The sequence below is a fragment of the Oratosquilla oratoria genome, chromosome 16 (assembly GCF_046742065.1).
Source record: "Oratosquilla oratoria isolate Oo_2021 chromosome 16, ASM4674206v1, whole genome shotgun sequence".
NCBI lineage: Eukaryota > Metazoa > Arthropoda > Malacostraca > Stomatopoda > Squillidae > Oratosquilla > Oratosquilla oratoria.
In genome coordinates, this window is record NC_134792.1 from 65,715,235 (window position 1) to 65,736,484 (window position 21,250).

At 46.5% G+C, this 21,250-nt stretch overlaps 1 protein-coding gene across 13 annotated transcripts in view; it reads left to right on the forward strand.

Annotated features, from left to right (window-relative positions):
* LOC143034090 (uncharacterized) overlaps positions 1–21,250 on the forward strand; it is a 797,079-nt gene that overhangs the window by 745,631 nt on the left and 30,198 nt on the right. For all 13 annotated transcript variants that reach the window (XM_076200017.1, XM_076200019.1, XM_076200026.1 and 10 more), the window contains exon 4: positions 13,123–13,237. In XM_076200017.1, the coding sequence (XP_076056132.1) occupies positions 13,123–13,237 (115 nt within the window). The remainder of the gene's footprint in view (positions 1–13,122; positions 13,238–21,250) is intronic.

Here is a 21,250-nt window from a genome sequence, read left to right on the forward strand (position 1 = left end):
TCACCTCCCAATACCCGTTAGTAGTTTCATTTTGTCTGTCTGTGTGTTTGTCTGTCTGCATATCGTCCACCAGAAGGAGTCTGCGATATTCATTGTCTGTCAGAAGAGATGTCTTTGGGCGCGTCTGTTGCATGATCTTGTCAGCTGTCCGCCCCTCTGCATAACGGGAATCGAACCCTGGATTCCGCAATGCCTATTGCATCGTTTTGCATGACACACTCGCCCCCACACACGCGCTCTGACGTCACGAATCATGCAAAGGAATATCGCCCAAGAGATCGATGTGAACAAACGGTATGTCGAGGTACCAACCACTCAAGAGGTCTGATCTTAAGATGTTTGCCAGCATTTATCTCCTCTCCTCCTCCTCCTCCTCCTCCTCCTCCTCCTCCTTCTCTTCCTCCTCCTTCTCCTCCTCCTCCTTTTAAATCGTCTTCTCTGTCTCCAACCCCTGGTCTTCCTTCGCCTCCTCCTCCTCCTCTTCCTCTACACTTTCTCCTCTTCTCCTTTTTATTCTCATCCTATCATCCCCTTCCTCCTCCTCCTTCTTCTCCTATGGTTCTTCTCTTTCTTCCACCACCATTTTCTTTTTCTTTCTCTTCACTCGTCCTATTCCTTATGGTAGTTTGATCGCTTCATAGGAAAGTTGCTTCCCGTCTCGGGTTTTCAAATGCAAGATGCTCCTTCTAGTGTCCCACTAGGGATGTGTGGGAAGAAGAAGAAGGAGAGAGAGAGAGAGAGAGAGAGAGAGAGAGAGAGAGCAGGAAGAGTGAAAGAGAGAATAGGAGTAGTGTACAATAAGTTAACTGAAGAAATAATCTTAAACTCACATGAAGGGGATTAACCGAAAGAACTCGAACTAAAGGATTTAGTTAAAACAGATAGAGAGAGAGAGTGAGGGGCGAGGAGTAAAAGAGAGAGTAAGAGTAGTGTACGATAAGTTAACTGAAGAAATAATCTTAAGCTCACATGAAGGGGATTAACCGAAAGAATTCGAACTGAAAGAAGTTTTCTAAAGCAGACAGGAGATGAGGAAGGAAGGGAGGGAGTGGAGGAATCTGTTCTCGGAAAAAGTCCACTGAAAGAACAAAATGAAGAACACAGAGGAGGGAACGGAGGAAGAAGAACAAAAGTCTGGTGAGGGAGAAGAACAAAAAGAACAGAGAGGAGAACAAAAGGAACAGAGAACAGCAACAGAAGGGAGAGGGAAGGAAAGAGGAGATGACACAGAAGAGGGGAGTGATAAAAAGAGGAGGAGGATAAAGAGAGGTGGAAGAAGAATGGAGAGAGTAGAGTGAGATTAGAAAAGACGTTGGTGAAGGAGAGTACATAGGCGAAGAGAGCAGAAAGAGAGAGAAAGAGAAAAGAGAAGAAAACGTTGGGAGTGAGGGAATGAAAGAGATGCAAGGAATATTAAAAGAAAAAAGAAAAAAGAGAATGACGAAGAGAGCACGGGGAAGAAAAAGAGAAGAGAGAAAAGAGAGAAGTAGGAATTAGAGAAACACGAAATGAAGAAAGAATCAGTTTGAGGGAATAGAAAAGTTTATTTAGAATTTGAAAGTCGATTTTAGAAAATAAAAAACATCAATAGTTGAAGTATGAAAGCCAGACGAGTAGCCGTATCGTGAAGTGAACACGGAAATGAGTTTGAGCTCGGTGCGATTATCGTTCAACGATGATCGTTCATGGCTCAACGATGATCGTCGGACGATTATTTAGAGCACCAATTCTTTGTGTTTCATTGGGGTTGTTTTGCTTCGAGCTGCAAAGTACGAGGCCGATCATTTTATTAACCGAACCTACAAACAACGCGCTTACCCAAAATAGGATGCCAGGTAGTAGGATACCCGTCACACGCCATTGGCTGTGGTTGGGTAATAATTGCATCGAGCTAAATTTACCCTTAGCCAGGATTTGCTCAGAGAAATAAAAACTCCAAATACATATATACATATACCAAAGGCTTATTTCCCCCTTACACCGGAGGTAGCCAAAAACAAAGGCATAGAAACCACTCCCATCCGTTCCATCCCCTACATACTCCACTCCCCTCCACCCTCTTCCCTCCCACCTTATCTTGGCACCTCCTTCAACTATTTTCTGTATTTACTTCACGACCCAGCCATAGGTATAAGAACAAACAACTCCGGCGATGTAACACAATCCATATATATCACAATAGGAGAGACTGAACGTTTAATGAAATTTGAACATTATCGATCAATTTATAGAATACCATTGTTAGACAAACCTTCATCATATTACTGACAAGAAAACAGTTTCTCATATTTGACCAACTCAGGCGAAGTAACACAATCCATATATATCACAATAGGAGAGACTGAACGTTTAATGAAATTTGAACATTATCGATCAACTTTTAGAATGCCATTTTTAGACAAACCTTGATCAAATTACTGACAGGAAAACAGTTCCTCATATTTGATCAACTTCATAATACTTCGTTTCATACTCCTCTCTCCCTTCTTTCTCTTCCCCCTTCCATCTTCTTCTCTTTCCCTCCCTACCCATTTACCTCCTCATCTTTCTCCCCTTCCCACCCTCCCACCCTTCCTCCTCCTCCCCTCTTCTCTTTCTCCTCCTCCAAAGATCTCTCATTTCCTTTCTCTCCATTCCTCTCTCTCCTCTTCCCACGCCCTCTTCACCAGGTACTGTTGCCAGTACGTATCATCGACGCAGTAACTTCAGCGATATGTTATAAATCACATAAATCATCTCTGTATATGTTTACCTAGTGACGTCACGCTACAATCGTACTATGAATTATTGATAGTAAAATAGTAGTAATACTACATACATACGCTGATATCACTATGTACACAAACATCTATATCCCCCAAATACCAAATTACCAGGTATAGATACTAGTAACTTAGCTCCTTCCTCACTCTTCCCTCCTCTTCCCCCCCTCCCCCTCCCCTCGTGTCTCCCTTTCCGCTCCTTTTCCTTTCCCCCCTTCCCCCCTTCCCCCCTTCCACTTCTCGTCCCCTTCCCAAACCTCAACCCCCTCCCCTTCCGTCTTGTCTCGACCCCTGTCTCCCCCCTCCCCCTCACCCCCTCCGCTTTCTTCCTTTTATGCAATCCCTGGCTTTTATCATTTCTCCCCTTCTTCCCCTCTCTCCTCCTCTTCCCCTCCCCTCCCCTCTCCTCTCCTCTCCTCTCCTCTTCCCATATTCTCTTCCCTTCTCTTCTTCCCCTCTCCTCTCCCTCCCCCATTCCTCTTCCTTTTCTCCCTCCCCTTCTCCTCTCCCCGTCCCTCTCTTTCCCCTCTCTTCCCTCTCCCCTTCCTGCCCCCTTCCCCTCCTCTCCCCGTCCTCCTCTTCCCCTCTCCTATTTCCCCCCTCTCCCCGTTTCCCCCTTCTCATATTACCCTTTTCCCCTTCATCATCCCTTTCCCCTTCTCCCCTTCAACTTCTCGTATTCTCCCCACTCCCTTTTCCCTTCCCCTTCCTCTTCCCCTTCCTCTTCCCCTTCCTCTTCCTCTTCCCCTTCCTTTCCTTCCCTCTTCCTTTCCTTTCTTCTTTTCACCCCCCCTTCATCCTCTCTCCCTCACGTTCACTTCCCCCCTTTCCCCTCTTCTCCCCTCCCCATTTTTTCCTCCCCACTCTTTTCACCCCACTTTTTCCTCCCTACTTTTTCCACCCCATTCCCTTCCCTCCCCATTCATTCCTCCCCACTTTTTCCTCCCCATTTTTCCTCCCCACCCTATTTCCTCTCTGATTCTCCTCAAAGCTTTGGCCGACACTTCACCCGAGGGCTAGGCCAGAGAGGGGGGGAGGGGGAGAGAGGGGGGGTTGGTCACGTGGGAATGATGGAAGAGGGACATCCGATGGAAGAGGAAAGGAATGGTGCGCGACAGATCGAGTGGCTGGAAGGGGGAAAGGAGGGGGAACGGGGGAGAGGGGGAAAGGAGGGGAAGGTGAGAGGGAGAAAGGAGGGGAACGGGGAGAGGGGGAAAGGAGGGGAAGGTGAGAGGTGGAACGGGGGAGAGGGGGAAAGGAGGAGAACGAGAAAGTGGGGAGAGGATGGGAAAGGGAGAGTGGGGAAGGAGGGGAGGAGAGAGAAAAGAGGGTGGGAGAGAGGGGAAGGAAGGGTGGAAGGAGGGTAAGGGAGAAAGAGAGGGGAAGGAGAGAGAAAAGAGGGTGGGAGAGAGGGGAAGGAAGGGTGGAAGGAGAGTAAGGGAGAAAGAGAGGGGGGAGAAGGGAGAAGAGAGGGGGCAGGAGGGAGAAGAGAGGGAGGAGATGAGGGGGAGAAGGGGAGGGGATGGGGGGAAGGGGAGAGACGGAAAACCATTCATTTGATTGAGTGCAGGATGGGTTTGAGAAGAGGGGAGAATATTAATATTATTATTATTAAACCAGTGAATCGGAGGGGTCGGTTGGGGAGTGGGTGAGTGCACACTATACGCATAGTGACATAGACCCTGTTCACACAAGCGGTTTGAACCGCAGCGGTTCAATTACAGTGTCAGTGGAGGAGTTCACACACAACCGCGCAGTTTTGTCCCAGACTATGCGGTACCGGCGCGGTTTCCGTGCGGTTCAAACCGCTAGTGTGAACAGGGCCATAAGCTCTTTGTATAAAGGTCAGTTAACTATTAATCGAAGGTGCGGCCAAAGCCACCTTTACCTTGTATGCTTGGACATCCATGGTGAGTGGAAGGGACATCGGTAGGTGTTGGGAATCGAGCACAAGCTTCCGGACTATGTCTCTCTCTCTCTCTCTCTCTCTCTCTCTCTCTCTCTCTCTCTCTCTCTCTCTCTCTCTCTCTCTCTCCTTCCCCCAACTCCTCTATGCTTACGACAGCTGCGCAAGATTATCCACAAGGATAGAAACGCTGGTAAGATACATACATACATATATATATATATACAGTATTACAGTACATGTATGTATGTATGCATACATGCATGCATGTATGTAAAGCAATATGGAGATGTGATCAATTGAACTTCAAAACCTGGAATATGCAAACACTTGTTGGGGAGAGGAAGGAAGGGGGAGGTGAAGGGGGGAGGGGGGGAGGGGGGACATATACAGGTAAAACCAAGCCAAGAAACAAAAAACTCTGGAAGAGAGGAAGGAAGGGGGATAGAGGGGGGGAGGGGGGATATAAATTAAGGGAGATCAGGGAGTAGAGGGGGGATTTAAGGGGGGGAGGCAAAGAAGAAAGTAAAATGGCTAATGCGAAGGGGGCGGGGGGAGGGGGGCGGAAGGGGGTAGTTTTAATGGACTTGGGGGCATGTCTGTCTGTCTGTCTGTCTGTTAGTGTCTCAGCGAATCCGTGCGCGCATGCGTATGTGTGGTTGTGGTCTTATGCGCGCGATGTAGATAATTATTCGTATATCGATTTACTCTTTAGTCAGCGTGCGGCCTTGCTATGGACCAAAAGGTCGCCTGTCGTGTATTTTCCTTTTAGGCCATTGTGTGTGTGTGTGTGTATGTGTGAGATTCACTATGGTCTTGGATCACGTGTTGGACTCGTGATCGACAGCTATTTCACTCCCGGAAGAGAGCTCATATTACCGATCTATTGTAATGCTGTGACCTTACACGCACACACACACAACTTCCTGCCCACGAGAGTTGGAGTAACGACCCGCAGCGCAGCGATACTGAAATTATTTCAGCCCTGGACGGGATTCGAACACAGACTTCCGTAGTAGTAGCGTGTGTGTGTGTGTGTGTGTGTGTGTGTGTGTGTTTGCGTGTGTTTGCGTATATGTATGTGAACGAGCATTGTGTGTATCCGTATATTTCAGCGTCACTGTAGAAGCATGATAGTATTTTTGGAGTTGTAAACGTGTTTCCGAGAGAGAGAGAGAGAGAGAGAGAGAGAGAGAGAGAGAGAGAGAGAGAGAGAGAGAGAGAGAGAGAGGATATACGTGCATAGTCTCACACACGAAAGAGAGGAATAAAAGAAGAGGGGAAGAGAGAAACGAAAGACCAAAATATCGAAGAAGACGCGTGAAATTTCCATGTAAACAGGAAGAGCTCAAGGTATGCGGCTGATAGGAGAGGGGAGGGGAGGGGATGGGGGAGAAGAGGGGGAAGTGGAAGGCAAGAGGGGAGAGAGAAGAGAGAGGAGGAGGAGGAGGAGGAGGAGGATGGGAAGAAAGGATAAAGGAGAGCGAAAAGGGAAGAGGAAAAATAAAAAGAGAGAGAGAGAGAGAGAGAGAGAGAAAGGGATATGGGAAGAATATAAAGGTGATGCAGTGAAAGGCTAGGAGAGAAAGAGAGAGAGAGAGAGGAGGGTATTAGTATTTTTTCTGCAGTTAATTACTAACCAGCGCTTCTATCTTGATGGACAATATCCCACTAAAAAGATGGAGTCACAGATTAGGTGGTCAGTGAGAGACTTAAGGAAGGCAGCAGGAGAACGGAGAGATAATTGAAGTTAAAAAGTGATCAGTATATTCATTTATTCATTTATTTATTTATTTATTTATTTATTTGTTTATTTATTAATGAAGATGAATAGCCAGTGGCGTGGACCGTAGGGTCTCCAAAGCTGAAATATTAATTGTATAAAACATGAAGGCAGTACACTATATGGAGAGAGAGAGAAAGAGAGAGAGAGAGAGAGAGAGAGAGAGAGAGATGGGAAGCTTAAGAACCGGAAGGCAGAATCTGAAGGGGGTGGGGGGAAAGCGCAAGAAAACGATCTTGTTGGGGGGAAAGGTTGTTGGGAGTTAAGAGGGAAAGGATGCAAGAGTGGGAAGAGAGGGATAAGAATGGAAAGGTAGGAGGTGGGAGGGAGGGAGGGAGGCAGGAAGGGATTAAGGGGGGGATTAATGAAGAGGGAGTTTGGTGACGTAGTGTTTGGGGGATTAAGCCTAAGACTGGGAGATGATAGTGAAGGACTAGATGATGGGGGAGGGTTGGGGGGATTGGGGAGAAGAGGGGTTGGGGGATGGGGGAGAAGAGGGGGTTGGGGGTGGGGGCTTGAAGATGGGGACATGTGCTTGTTTGCTTAAGGATTCCTGGAATTTAATTAATCTTGTCCCCAAGTTCTGGAAATGTGTGTTTCCAGTTCTTGCTGGAAATGTGTCTTTCCAGGTCTTTTTGGAAATTCGTTTTTCTAGTTCTTTTCCAGCCGCACTTTGGTGATGTTCATTTATCTTGTATCTGTTTGTCTAAAGGAGAAAATTCATAATAAAAAAAACTTAGAAATCGACAAAAGGTTGCCTTGTTTTCACTGTTGCCACGATATTTTGACAAATCACTGGAAATTATTAAATAAACTGGAATCTCTCTTGGGGTTTAGAAAAAGATTTAAGATCATTGGTAATGCATACGGGTCTCGTTGTTGTACCTGTTGATATACAAACCACTGGAAAGTCTTAAATATACAAGAATATCAATGACCACTGCGTCAGAAACACTGCAAGCCTGAAAAGCACAAACGTCAGTGAAATGAGATTGGGGAAATGTGAGTGAATAGGAAATGATGAGGGTTGCGAATCTGTATGTAAGGGAAATGATGAGTTAGCGCATAAATACACGATTAGGGACTGTACAGGGGTATAAAGTATTAGCACCGTGGCGAGGGGGGGAGGGGGGACTGAGGGGAAAAATGGAGAGGGGAGACATCTAGTTGGAGAGTTTGGGACCAGGAGAGAGGAAAGGGAAGGGGAATATGAGACTGAGGGGAAAAAAAGAGGTAGAAGAGGGAAGGAGGGAGGGAAGAAAGGAAACATTGACAGGAAGGAATTGAGGGAGGGAAGGAAGGAATTGAGGGAGGGAGGGTAAGGATAATTGTTCAACCCCCGTTTAGTGGGGAGGAGAACCCGACCCCGGTAACTGAATAAAATCGCCTGATATTGAAAAAAATAAATCTGAGTATCATTGTACAAGAAAGGGCTTGCTAATGCACCCCCCTCGACTTCTGCAACAAGAGCCTTGGCGTCAAACAGAATGAAATAGGTAAAGTGTGTCGTCACGGCGATGGGGTTGGCGACGCTTGGCGCCAAAGGTGATGTCCCGTGTGTGTGTGTGTGCGTGTGTGTGTGTGCGTGTGTGTGTGTGTGTATGTGTGTTAACATGCATTGTCAGCTCGTGCTTGCATCTGCTTGGATTCCTGAGGGGGGAGAGGGGGGGTTCCAGGGGGAGGAAGGAGGGGGGGAGGGCTGCCTGCGCGTCCTTACATGAGGGGGAGAGGGGGAGGGGGAGGGGGGACGAGGGAGTCCCTGTGGCTTTCTCTTATTCATGCAGGGCTTGGCGGGAAGGCTGCTGGGCGTCCTTCGCGCAGGCGCGGTTGCCCGCCTCTCTCTCTCTCTCTCTCTCTCTCTCTCTCTCTCTCTCTCTCTCTCTCTCTCTCTCTCTCTCTCTCTCTCTCTCTCTCTCTCTCTCTCTCTCATTGTCTCTCTCCCTCTATCTCTCTCTCTCTCTCCCTCCCTCCTCTGTCTCTTCCTCTCTTTCTTTCTCTCTCCCTCTCCCTCCTCCCCCCCTCTCTCTCTCCCTCTCTCTCGTCTTTGCCTTGGTGATCTCTCCTCTTCGCGCGTTATCTTGTCTTCCTTTTTTTTCTCCATCCCTCGTTCATATCTCCTTTATCTCTTCCACCTTCACTTTCTTCCCAAACTTCGTATTTTCTCTTCTCTTTAATCCCTGGTTTTTTCTCCGTTTTCTGTGGACCTTTCTTGCGTGTATTTTGTGTATGTGTGTGTGTGTGTGTGTGTGTGTGTGTGCATATATATATATATATATATATATATATATATATATATATATATATGCAGAAAAAACAATGTGGACCCATGATTCAAGTTATGCAGAAAAGCACAAGGAAAACGACAGAAAATAGTCCCGACCACTTTCGTCTATTTAGATATTTTTCAAGGTACCTTGAAAATATCTAAATAGACGAAAGCGCTCGGTCTATTTTCTGTTATTTTTTGTGGCTTTTCTGAATATATATATGTATATATATATATATGCAGAAAAGCCACAAAAATATATATATGTGTGTATATATATATATATATATATATATATATATATATATATGATATCCCAAAAGTTCACTTGCTTTTGTGATCTGCCAGTGTATTCCATTGTCATCTCCCCCTCCCTCCTCCCCCCTTCCTTCCTCTCCCCGCACGTCCTTGGCCTCTTGTCTTTCCCCTCACTCTCACTCCATTCCCCTCGTCCCCCTCTTTGCTGTCTTCCCCACTCGTTGAACCCTTCGCCCGTTTCCCCTCTTTCTCCTTTTGTTGTAACCATACTCTCGATCTTTTCCCCTCAACTCTCTTCCTCTGCCCTTTCCCCTCTTTTCCCCTCTGTCGTCATTTCTCTTTTCCTTTCTCCTCTTCTCAACTGGTTTCACTAAATATTTTCCCCCTCCCCTTCACCTTCCCCCTCGTATTGTTTTCCCCAAACGCTCGTTCATTTTCCTCTTCTTTCCCCTCTCCGGTCCTCTCATGTTACCCTCTCCTTTTCCCCTCTGCAGTATCCACCACAACCACGCTCTTTCCCCCCCTCTCCTTTCCCCTCTTTCGTCTGCGTTACATCCACCCCTCTTTCCCATCTTTTTCACTCTTTTTCTCTTCCCTGTTTTCCCCTCTCAACTCTCTCCTCGTTCCTCTCTTTTCCCATCTCTTTTCACCCTATTCTCTCTCTTCCCTCTTTTCCCTATATTTCCTTCTCTACTCTTTCCCCTTGTTCCACGCTCTTCCCTCTTTCCCCTCTGTAGTTTCCACATCCATGCCTTAGAACCCACATTTTCCCCTTTTCACATTCTTGTCAACGCTCTTTCCCCCCCCCCTTGCCACGCCCCCCCTCCCCCTGTCACGCCCCCCTCCCCCCCGCCTATGCTCCCATCACCCTCCCTGTTCACGCCACAAACACGCTCCCCTCTCCCTTTCCAGCGTCAGTAGCCCTACGATCTCCCTTCGTTTCTCCTCCTCACGGTGACTATGGCATAGTCTATAGATTATAACATAGTCTATAGACTGTAGCATAGTCTATACTCCTGCACTCACAACCTTCATGCTCACGCCCCCTCCTCCTTTGCCACGCCCACAATCGCTCTTTGTCTTCTCCACGCCCGTCTCCGCTTGCTTTCACGCCCACGCCCGAGTCTCCGTTTTCTGTCTTCACGCCCACGATCTCCTCCCTACCCCTTCTCCGCTCCACCCCCAAAAGACATACTAATCATTCCCACGCCCACGCCCAAATTCACCTCCCCTGACGCCCTTCTTCCCACCCACAATGGTCCCATGCTCCCCCCCCCCCGTCCTTACCCCCATGGGCGTCTCGCGGCCCTGAGAAGCTCCTCGACCAGGTCTCCTTCAGAAAGCTCCTCCTTCCGTTCTCCTCGACATGTCCACAACGAGGGTCGACCTCGGCTTTGTCCTTCTCCTCCTCTTCCTCCTCCTCCTCCTCCTCCTCCTCCTCCTTCTTCTTCTCATCGTCTTTGCACCCCTCCTGTTCCACCTCCTCCAACACTTCCTATTCTTCCTCCTATTCCTCCTGAAATTCTTCCTCTTCCTCCTTTTCTTTTTGCGGTTTCTCGTCATCCTCCCCCATCGCTACCGCAGATGTCGCTGTTGGTGTCTTGTTTCTGTGCTTTGTGTATTTGTTTCTCTATTATTTTTTGCCTCTTTCCCGTCTTTGTGTATATATATATATATATATATATATATATATATATATATATATATATATATGTATGTATAATGTGTGTGACTGCGTGCGTGCGTGTCCACACACATACACACGCACGCACACGCCATATTCCCTATTGACGGGGGTCTTAAGGGTCATGTGATCTTGACAAAGGAATGAAGAAAAAGTCCGTATTGCGTTCTTGAATTCTGACTCATATTTTTCGCGCGTCGTTATTTCACTCGGGTAATGGTGCCCTTGGGCAGTGTGTACACACACACACACACACACACACACACACACACACACAATTGTATTGCGTTTCTATGCCTTTCATGTTATTCTCTTTATCTGTCTTATTCATTTATTTATTTTTTTTATTTCTCATTATTTACACATTTCTTCATATTCAGTTATTATTTTATTTATCATTATTGCAGTTGCTATTTTCATCGTGGATACTACTTAGTTGTAATAGTAGTAGTGATAATTTATGATCCTTTACGTTTGTATTTTTTATTTCAGTTATGGACATAAGTGCCCGTTTGGGCCGCAAAGCTCTCACATTACAATTCATTGAGCTGCTGAGGATGAGTAATTGGTTGTGTCGGAACGTTCGTATTGTCCATAATTGCGTCGGCGTCTGAATAATGGTATTCATGGGTCTTGTTATTGTTATGGACTGCTGTTGACCGGCGGGTCATTCCTTTGTATCGTGTTGCTCTCGTATCTTATTATGATACAAGGATTTTTATTGTTTATTCTTATGTATTGGTACATTGATATAGTTATGTATTTTTATTTTGTTTTCTTTTCTTTTGTGTTGGTTTTTGATGTGCGTAAAATCGCCCGTTTTCTTCGCCTGATTTTTGATAATGAGACGTCATATACGAATTTGAGTTTGAAATTGTCTGTCGATTTTATTCAGCCAAAGAAACTTTTGGTAGCCAGAGGGACAAAAGAGGAAGAAGTCGAGAAGATTAGTCGAGTGTCTGTGCGTTGTGCAGTTGTACATGAGTGTCATTGTCGAGGTGTTCAAGTGGGGACACGTTTCCTTTGTCTGGATCGTTTTGACCTCTCCAGTCTTGGGCAACTTGCCCAAGACTGACCAGACCAGATGTCTGCAGATCAGTCTTCTCGATCGTCCAGCCGTTCACAAGTGTTTGACCCTGCTATTCACGGTTCGTTGATGTCAATTTGATCGTTAGTCCATGACCGTTATTTGTAACCGTTGCTAAGGACTGTTTTCGAAACTCCTCTTTTTTTCTCTCTCTCCTTTTTCTTCTTCCCCTTCTTTTCCTCCTTTCTTCCTTCCTCATCTTTTCTTTCTTCTGTTCCTTCTTCTTTTCCTTCTTATTTTCTTTCTTCTTTTCTTCCTCCATTTCCTTCTTTTCCTTTTTCTTCTATTTTTTTTTTTTTCGTTCTTCTTCCTCTTCTCCTCCTCATTCTTCTTCAGATCATGTGTCTTGGATTATTTGCCTGTTCACCGCAGGGCTTTCATTTGATATAACTTCTTTGTTGCAAGATTGTGGGACAGTTGTGTAAATTGAAGATTGTTATACATAGACCCCTTCACGAACAGTCTTTGTAATTCTGTCTAGTTTGTCCTTTGCATATTTCATATTTTTCTTCGGTTGTTACAATTATTAGGCTGTGGTTTTCCAGCGCTTCTATCCTTGTGTAAAACCTCACGCTTCGTCGATTTTTTATCATGATTATTTTCATTTGATGAAATATTGATACTTAATCTTATTGCTCCAGTCTTCTTTATCGTCTTCCTCGATTTTTATTCTCTCTCTCTCTCTCTCTCTCTCTCTCTCTCTCTCTCTCTCTCTCTCTCTCTCTCTCTCTCTCTCTCTCTCTCTCTCTGTCTCTCTCCTGCTAGCTTTAATGTGATATTTTTTGGTGGGAAGGTTAATTTCCTATCGTATCTGATCGCCATTTCCGTGTCTCGTAAGTTCACCCGTTTTCTTTGGGCAAACTTCGATATTGAGACGTCGTTTGAGAATTCGAATTTGAAATTCGAATTTACCTAACGGTTTTAACGGTCACAAGTTTTTCTGTCGCGTTTGTTATAATATTTCTGAAATATCAGACCTCATGTGAAAACTTCCTTACATTTTTTATTTGATATTTAAGTTTTATTATTGATTTTTTCTTTGTCGTTTCCAGGTCTTTTCTTTCAAAATTGTCAGTGTTTGTCAAATTTACATTTCAAATTTTTTCTTCCGTCAACGTTCATTTATATTTAATTTGATATTTTGAATTTGAAATCCTAACGTTTTGCTTCCGTTACAGAACGTCAACGTGTGTATATATATATATATATATATATATATATATATATATATATATATATATATATACATATGTATATATACATACACACACACACCTAACTTCTCTTTTCTTCCGTTACAGAACGTCAACGTTTATTTACTTTTTTATTTGAAAATTTGAATTTAAATCGCTAACGTCTCTTTTCTTCCGTTACAGAACGTCAACGTTCATCACGCTGTCGCTGCTGTACGCCACTCTCCTGGTCGTCGTGTGTCTCGGCTTCGTCCTCTCAGAAGTCCTCACGCACAACGTGCCCCTCTACTACTATGAGGTAGGTCCTCCCCCGCCCTCCCCCTCTTCTCCCCCTTCCCCCTCTTCTCCCCCTTTCCCCTCTTCCCTCTTCTCCCTCTTCTCCACCTCCCCCTCTTCCCTCCCTCTCCCTCTTCTCCCTCTTCTCCCCCTCTTCTCCACCGGCCCCTCTTCCCCCTTCTCCCTCTTCTTCCCCTCTATTACTATGAGGTAGGTCCTCCCCCTTCCCCCTCTTCTCCCCCCTTCCCCCTCTTCTCCCCTCCCCCTCTTCTCCCCCTTCCCCCTCTTCTCCCCCCTTCCCCTCTTCTCCCCCTCTCCCTCTTCCCCTTCCCCCTCTTTTCCACCTCCCCCTCTTCCCTCCTCTCCCTCTTCTCCCTCTTCTTCCCCCTCTACTACTATGAGGTAGGTCCTTCCCCCTCTTCTCCCCCTTTCCCCTCTTCTCCCCCCTTCCGCCTCTTCTCCCCCTTTCCCCTCTTCACCCCCTTTCCCTTTTCACCTCATCTCTCTCCTCTCCCTCCTCTCCCTCTTCTCCTCCCCCCCTACTACTATGAGGTAGGTCCTCCCCCTTCCCCCTCTTCTCCCCCTCCCTCCTCTCCCTCTCCTTCCCCCTCTACTACTATGAGGTAGGTCCTCAACCAGCCCCTCTTCTCCCCCCCTTCCCCCTCTTCTCCCCCCCTTCCCCCTCTTCTCCCCCTCTCCCTCTTCTTCCTCATCTACTGCTATGAGGTAGGTCCTCCCCCGCCCCCCGCTCCCCTCTTTTCCCCCTCCTCTCCCCTTCTCCCTCCTCTCCCTCCTCCTTTACTGCTATGAGGTAGGTACGCCTTCGCCTCCACCTACCCCTCCCTTTCTTCTCCTCTCCCTCTTCTCCCCCACCCCTCTTCGCCCCCTCCCCTATTCTCCTCCCCCTTTTCTTCCCCCCCTCCCCCTCTCCCCCTGTTTACCATTGGTCATGGTGGGTGGGGGGACGGGTTGTTGTTTAAGAATAACAAATAGCGATTACTAATCAACCACACTCTATTTTACATCCAATCAATTATCCACTCGTAGTCCACTTCTGGACATAGGCCTCTCGCAGTACTTCGCTAATGTCTGCCACGTCACTCCTGCAAACTTCTCTTCCCCCATTTTTGCAGTAATTAGCGAAATTGACCCACACCCTCCATAGACGCCTGTGATTGGTGGACGGGGGCTGGCCTCCACCAATCACGTGCGTCGGAGGGAGGGGGGAGGGGGGAAGCGTTTAGTTAACGAGTTAAACTCGAAGGTGGTGTAATGGGTTTGGCAAGTTAGTTAAGTGGGAGTATCTCGATAGTTGCTTAACTCTTTCCACCCCACAATCCACCCCACACTCCACCCCCACACTCCACTCTCTGATTGCTTCTTCTCCACTCTACGTCATTGCCCAAAGTCTTCCTTCTCCTCCTCCTCTTCTTCCTCATCCTCCTCTTCCTCTTCCTCCTCCTCCTGTTCTTCCTCTTCCTTCTCCTCCTCCTTTTCTTATTCCTACTCCTGTTCTTCCTCTTGCTCCTCCTCCTCTTCCCTCTTCCTCCTCATTTTACTCTTCTTTCTCCATCTACTCTTCCTTATCCTCCCATCTCCCCCCTTCTTCTCCTCCCGTCCTGTCCTTCCTCTTCTTCCCCTCGTCCTCCTCCTCCCCTCCTTTTCCTCCCCTTCTCCCCCCTCCTTTTCCTCCCCTTCTCCTCCCCCTCCTCTTCTCCTTTCCCCTCCTCCTCCTCTTCCTCCTCCTCTTCTTCCTTTTCCTCTGCCTCCTCTTCCTCCTACTTCTCCACCTCCTCGTCATCTTCCCCATGCTCCCTCCCTGCTCCTCCCCTCCTCGTTCTCTTCCTTCCCCCACCCTGTGCAAACCCTTATTCTTTTCCCCTCTCCCCTCTTTCCCCCTTGCCCAAAGCCATCTCCTTCCTCCTCCTCCTCCTCCTCCCTTACTAGTCCTCCTCCTCCTCCTCCTCCCTTACTCGTCCTTTTCCTCCTCCTCTTCCTCCTCCCTTACTCGTCCTTCTCCTGCTCCTCCTCCTCTTCCTCCTCCTCTTCCTCCTCCTCCTTCAGCTTCAGTATCCCCATCGTCCATCAACTCCACTCCTCCCTCCATCTCCCCTCCTCGTCCATGACCTCTCCTTTAAAAGTTGATCCCGCCTCTCCAACACTTTTCGTCTCTTTCCTCCTCCACTGGCCTCTTCCACATCTTCCACCTCTCCACAGTCCATCTAACCATACCACCACCATCAGCTCCACTACATCACCCTACCACCGACACTTAATCCACTAAGGCAATGTTCACACTAGCGATTTGAACCGCGCAGAAACCGTGGCGGTACCGCAGAGTTAAGGAAAAACTGCGCAGTTGCGTGTGAACGCTTCTGTTAACTTACATTGTAACAGAACCGCCGCGGTTCGAACCGCTAGTGTGAACAAACCGCCGCGGTTCAAACCGCTAATGTGAACAGAGGCCTAGAATCGTCTGGTCATGGACAAGATAAAAATATTAAGCGTTTGATAAGTTAACAAACAAGTTTAACAAGTTAAGCGAGATTGAGATGTTTTTTGACTTGTTCAGCTCGAGAGTTCACACTTAAGCTATCGGGACGCTGATTTGACCTCAACGTAGGTGGAAGCTATTTTCGCACACCCTGGCGTCAGTAAATGGAATATAAATTTCCAGCTAAGGCGATTTAATGTTACACAATTTGTAGTTTTGAAATTCATTTGGATAACACCAAAGCAAAATGTAGTTTCTGTGTATACGGTATATATATATATATATATATATATATATATATATGTGTGTGTGTGTGTGTGTGTGTGTGTGTGTGTGTGTGTGTGTGTGTGTGTGTGTGATTCACTATGGTCTTGGATCACGTGTTGGACTCGTGATCGACAGCTATTTCCCTCCCAGAAGAGAGCTCAGAGCGATGACCGATCTATGGGTAATGCTGTGACCTTACACGCACACACAGAGAGTTGGAGTAACAACCCGCAGCGCAGCGATACTGAAATTATTTCAGCCCTGGGCGGGATTCGAGTCCAGACCGCCGTAGTGGCAGCCGGGACTCCTACCACTGCACCACGAAGTGTGTGTGTGTGTGTGTGTATGTGTGAGCTCGCGCAATAAAAAGACTGGAGACGTGTGCTCTAGAAATGCAAGGTCAGCCACTTTGAAGAGGAGCAAGCGAAGCAGAGCAATATCGTGCATTACATCAATGCAGAAATACATTTATTTTTATGCACTGTCGATGTAATACACGAAAGCGCTCTGCTTCGGTTTTTTCCTCTTCGACGTGGTTAACCTTGCATATATATATATATATATATATTATATATATATATATATATATATATATATATATATATATATATATATATATATATATATATATATGGACACTTCTTCAACGGGATCTCCATTGAGCTATGCCCCATTTAGGCTTGAGGTCACACACACACACACACACACACACACACACACACACACACACACACATGTTCATTGACAGAAGAAAATACACTAAGTATATCATCATATTGAAAGAATTAAACCCAAAATTTCTTCAGATATTACGTTCAAGTATTCTAAGTATTAGGAGTAGTAGTAGAGCCTGTATTAGAGTGAGAAATGGAGAGAGCGAGTGGTTTGAGGTAAAGATGAGACTGCGTCAGAGATGTGCCATGTCACCATGGCTGTTCAATGTGTACATGGATGGGGTGATGCGGGAGGTAAAGGCGAGGATAATGGGCAGGCGACTGAAGATGGTTAAAAAAATTGAGAAAAGTGAGAGGTGAGCCAGTTGTTGTTTGCGGACGACACTACGCTTGTGGTAGGGTCACATGGGGGATTAAGGCAGTTAGTGACGGAGTTTGAGAAGGTATGCAACAGGGGAAAGTTGAAGGTAAATGAGGGTAAAACCAAGGTGATGAGATGTACAAGGGGAGAGGATGACAGTGAGTTGGAAGTAAGTCTAAAAAGAGGAAGGCTGGTGGAAGTGGATAGCTTTAGGTATTTGGGATCGCATGTGGCAGGAAAGGGAGGTGTGGAGGTGGAGGTAAATTGTAGATTGAGAGAAGCAAGTAAATGCTTTGGTGGATTAAAAAATGCCATGAGAAATAGACATCTGGGAATAGATGCAAAGAGAAGATTGTATGAAGGGATGAATTGTCGATAACATTGTATGGGGCAGTGACGGCAGTGACTTGGCATCTAAAAGGAGCAGAGAGGAAGAGTTTAAATGCGAACGGGATGAAATGTCTGAGAAGTATGGAAAGGGGGTAATTAAAGTAATTTTTTAAGGGCGACCGTAGAGCCCTCGGCGACCGACCTAAGCTACGAATCGTGACCTCGGATTCCCGATGCAGTTCACTTCCTGGATCCCCCCCCCTCTCCCCGCCGCCTTCCCCTCCCTCCGCGCTTCTTCGCCTCCAGCATCCACCCCAGTGACCTACCCCCCCTTTCTCCTCCACATTGAAACGTCACCCGTAATCCTCTTATTTGCTCTTCCACTTCCTCTTACCTCTTCCTCCTCCTCCTCTTCATTCTGCATGTATCCTCTTCTTTAATCTCCTTTTTCTTCCTCCTGTTCCTCTCACACACTCTTCTTCAACTTGTTCATCCTCCTCGTACTCCTCCTCTTCCTCTTCATCTTTGCCAATATCCTCTTTCGACTCTTCCATGTTAGACCAAACCCCCCCCCCTTTCTTCTCTGTCTCTCACTTTTCCCCTGTCTTTCTGTTTCGCAGTCTCTCTCTCTCTCTCTCTCTCTCTCTCTCTCTCTCTCTCTCTCTCTCCTAATTCTCTCTCACTTTCCCTCCTTCCTTCACTCTCTCTTTCCCTCCCTCCCTCCCCAACTCTCTCATTCCCTCTCTCTCTCTCTCTCTCCCTCCCTCCCTCCCCAACTCTCTCATTCCCTCTCTCTCTCTCTCTCTCTCTCTCTCTCTCTCTCTCTCTCTCTCTATATATATATATATATATATATATATATATATATATATATATATATATATATATACACGCACCACACACACACACACACACACACACACACACACACACACACATATATATATATATATATATATATATATATATATATGTGTGTGTGTGTGTGTGTGTGTGTGTATGTATGTATGTATGTATATATATATATATATATATATATATATCCCTCTCTCCCCTCTTTTTTCTGTTCCTCCTTCTTTCTCTTTCACGAACTCCGTGTTTTAGCTCACCGCCCGCTCTCAGTTGACCTTCAGCAGTCAGTTCGGCTTCAAATGCGTCTCGCACATCGACTGATGCCTCCCCCCTAACCCCCCGAACCTCACGTCCCTTGACGTCTTACATAGAAACAAACACTTCGTCACATAGATCCGCTCATTTCCACAGTCACCAGCCCAGCACGGAGTAATCAATACACGCACATGTGAAGACCCCAAGTTCCCGCTTATATGGTCGGCGGGGGCCCCGGTTGAGTCCAAATATACTTTTGTCTGAGATCATTCGTGTGAAAAAATACGAAAGAGAGCGAGATTCGTAGCACTCTCTCCTTCTAATCAATACGTTCAGCATCAAGTTCCTCCTCCAGTCGACTTACTGGACGATTCGCTGGCTTGTCATTTCATATTGTTTTGTTTTGTTGTTTTACGTTTTCTTGGTGGTCATATTTGGTGTCTTCGTCACGGAGCGGCGAAAATTGCCAGAGTGTGAAAGCTTTCAGGTTTCCGAATGCTAGTTGCTTGTAAATATGTCGGAATGTGTGATGTTTACTTTTATCGTTATGCGGAGACCTGTCCTCTGCGTCAGATCATACGCACGCACACACACACACACACACACACACACACACACACACACACACACACACACACACACACACATCATGCTCCTCTCTGGGTTCGGTGGGAATGGAAAACCACGTGGAGTGGAGTTGCTGTGGAGTCTGGCATATCAACTGTCAACTCGCCAGCCTCTGCTACGAGTTTGGATGGTTGATTCCATCGTCTTTGGAATGAAGTAAAGGAGACGAAACTAGATATTTAAACTTTAACCTTTCCAATTGATACACAACTAGATGAACACACACACACACACACACACACACACACACACACACACACACAGAGAGAGAGAGAGAGAGAGAGAGAGAGAGAGAGAGAGAGAGAGAGAGGGAACTCGTACATGCTTTCACTCGGCTTCTGTACATATGTACAGTACACTGAAAAGAGACAAACACGGAGATGAAAGGGAGGGAGAGAGAGAAAGAGAATAATAGAATACAAGCATGATGTCTGGTATCTACCCATAGACCAGAAGAGTTTCCCTGCATCGCGTAACCCCCCATGCTTATGCATTACTATTGATATTGTGATATGATAGATGTGCGTAGTTGTGCGCGATTTAGCGCATTTTTAGACCATATACGCATCAAGCAAATGCATCAGTACCACGTGACACGAAATCACACTACGCACATCATAATATCACTTCACATTGCCTACTGGAGAAGAACACTTTAACACTAAATTTAATCGCTTCGCATCCACTAACTCCCAATAAATTCCGGCCTATGGTCCCACTTGGGAAGCTCTTTGGACCCCCCCAGAGGTCCAACGATGGACCCCAGGTTGTGGACCAATGCTGTGGAGCACTTGCTTTAGGCTCTCCCTCTTGTGCGTCGTTAGGGCTCTCGGCCACTCCTTCATCCCGAGTTCACTCGAACCCCCGATTCGACGCTGACCTTTCCCGCTGGCGTGGGGAGGGTGCCTCCTTGCATTGTTTAACAGAACCTGAATGCAGGCTCTGTCTACGTGTGATTCACCACGGCCTTGGATCACGTGTTGGACTCGTGATCGACTCGTGTTATCCTCTCGGGTGAGAGCTCAGATCACATGTGGCCCGAACTATAGGCAATGCTGTGGTCTTGCACGCACGTACTACAAACTCCTTCGTGTGGTGTGCGTGTGATTCACCACAGTCTTGGATCACGTGTTGGACTCGTGATCGACAGCCGTTGCTTTCCCGGATGAGAGGCCAGGGTTCATGTATGGGCCGATCTATGGGTAATGCAGTGGCCGCACATGCACACACCCAGAAACTCCTTGTGTGCGTGCGTGTGTGTGTATTCACTTGGTCTTTGGATCACGTGTTGGACTCGTGACGACAGCTATTTCCCTCCTGGAAGAGAGCTCAGAGCTCGTAGGTCCGATCAATGGGTAATGCTATGACCTTGCACACACACACACCCCAACTCGCCCAGTGTGTGTGTGTGTGTGTGTGTGTAAAATTATTTTCGTTTCATTCAATTAACTATTTGCTCATTTTTCGTTCATATCGTTCCTATCGTTTTGTATTTTTATTTTATTTATTTATTAATTAGTATTATAGTTGTGGAGGGCTGAGAACCTCCCAAGAACCCAGAACGATTCCCATCAGGTTCTGGACGCGTCCGGCCGTCCTCCAGGAAGCACAGCACGGACCAAAGGGGAAAGATTCGGCCACAGCCAAGCGCCTCAAGGCGTAGGCACTGGTTCTCTCCCCTTTAGAGTCCCGTGACCTTTCGGACTCTAAACTAACCTTCCTTCCTAACCTGGAGTGGTAACCAAGCAGTTAACTACGCCGAAGTTAACTACGTCACAGGAGACGCTGAGTAACTGCGGCCGGAGCCTTCGCCTTTGCCTATTGTGCGCTTTGGGGAGGAGGGCGGGGCAGGTAATTAACATTCATTGCTGGGCATCGGGGTGAAGTGAGTGCGGGACTCGAACCCGCGAATAGGATGATGCGAGACCAGTCACGGATATGTTTAGGCGTTTGATACCAAGACTTCATCCTTATGTGAGACGTCCAGAAACAGAAAGGCATCCTCGACGCTTTTACTGGTTTTGAGTTAAACATTGATCGTGAAAGGCCTAAGCCTCATATATATATATATATATATATATATATATTATATATATATATATATATATATATATATATATATATACATTAACCAACCACAGTTCACTTTAATTCTAACCCATCAACATCGAGAAA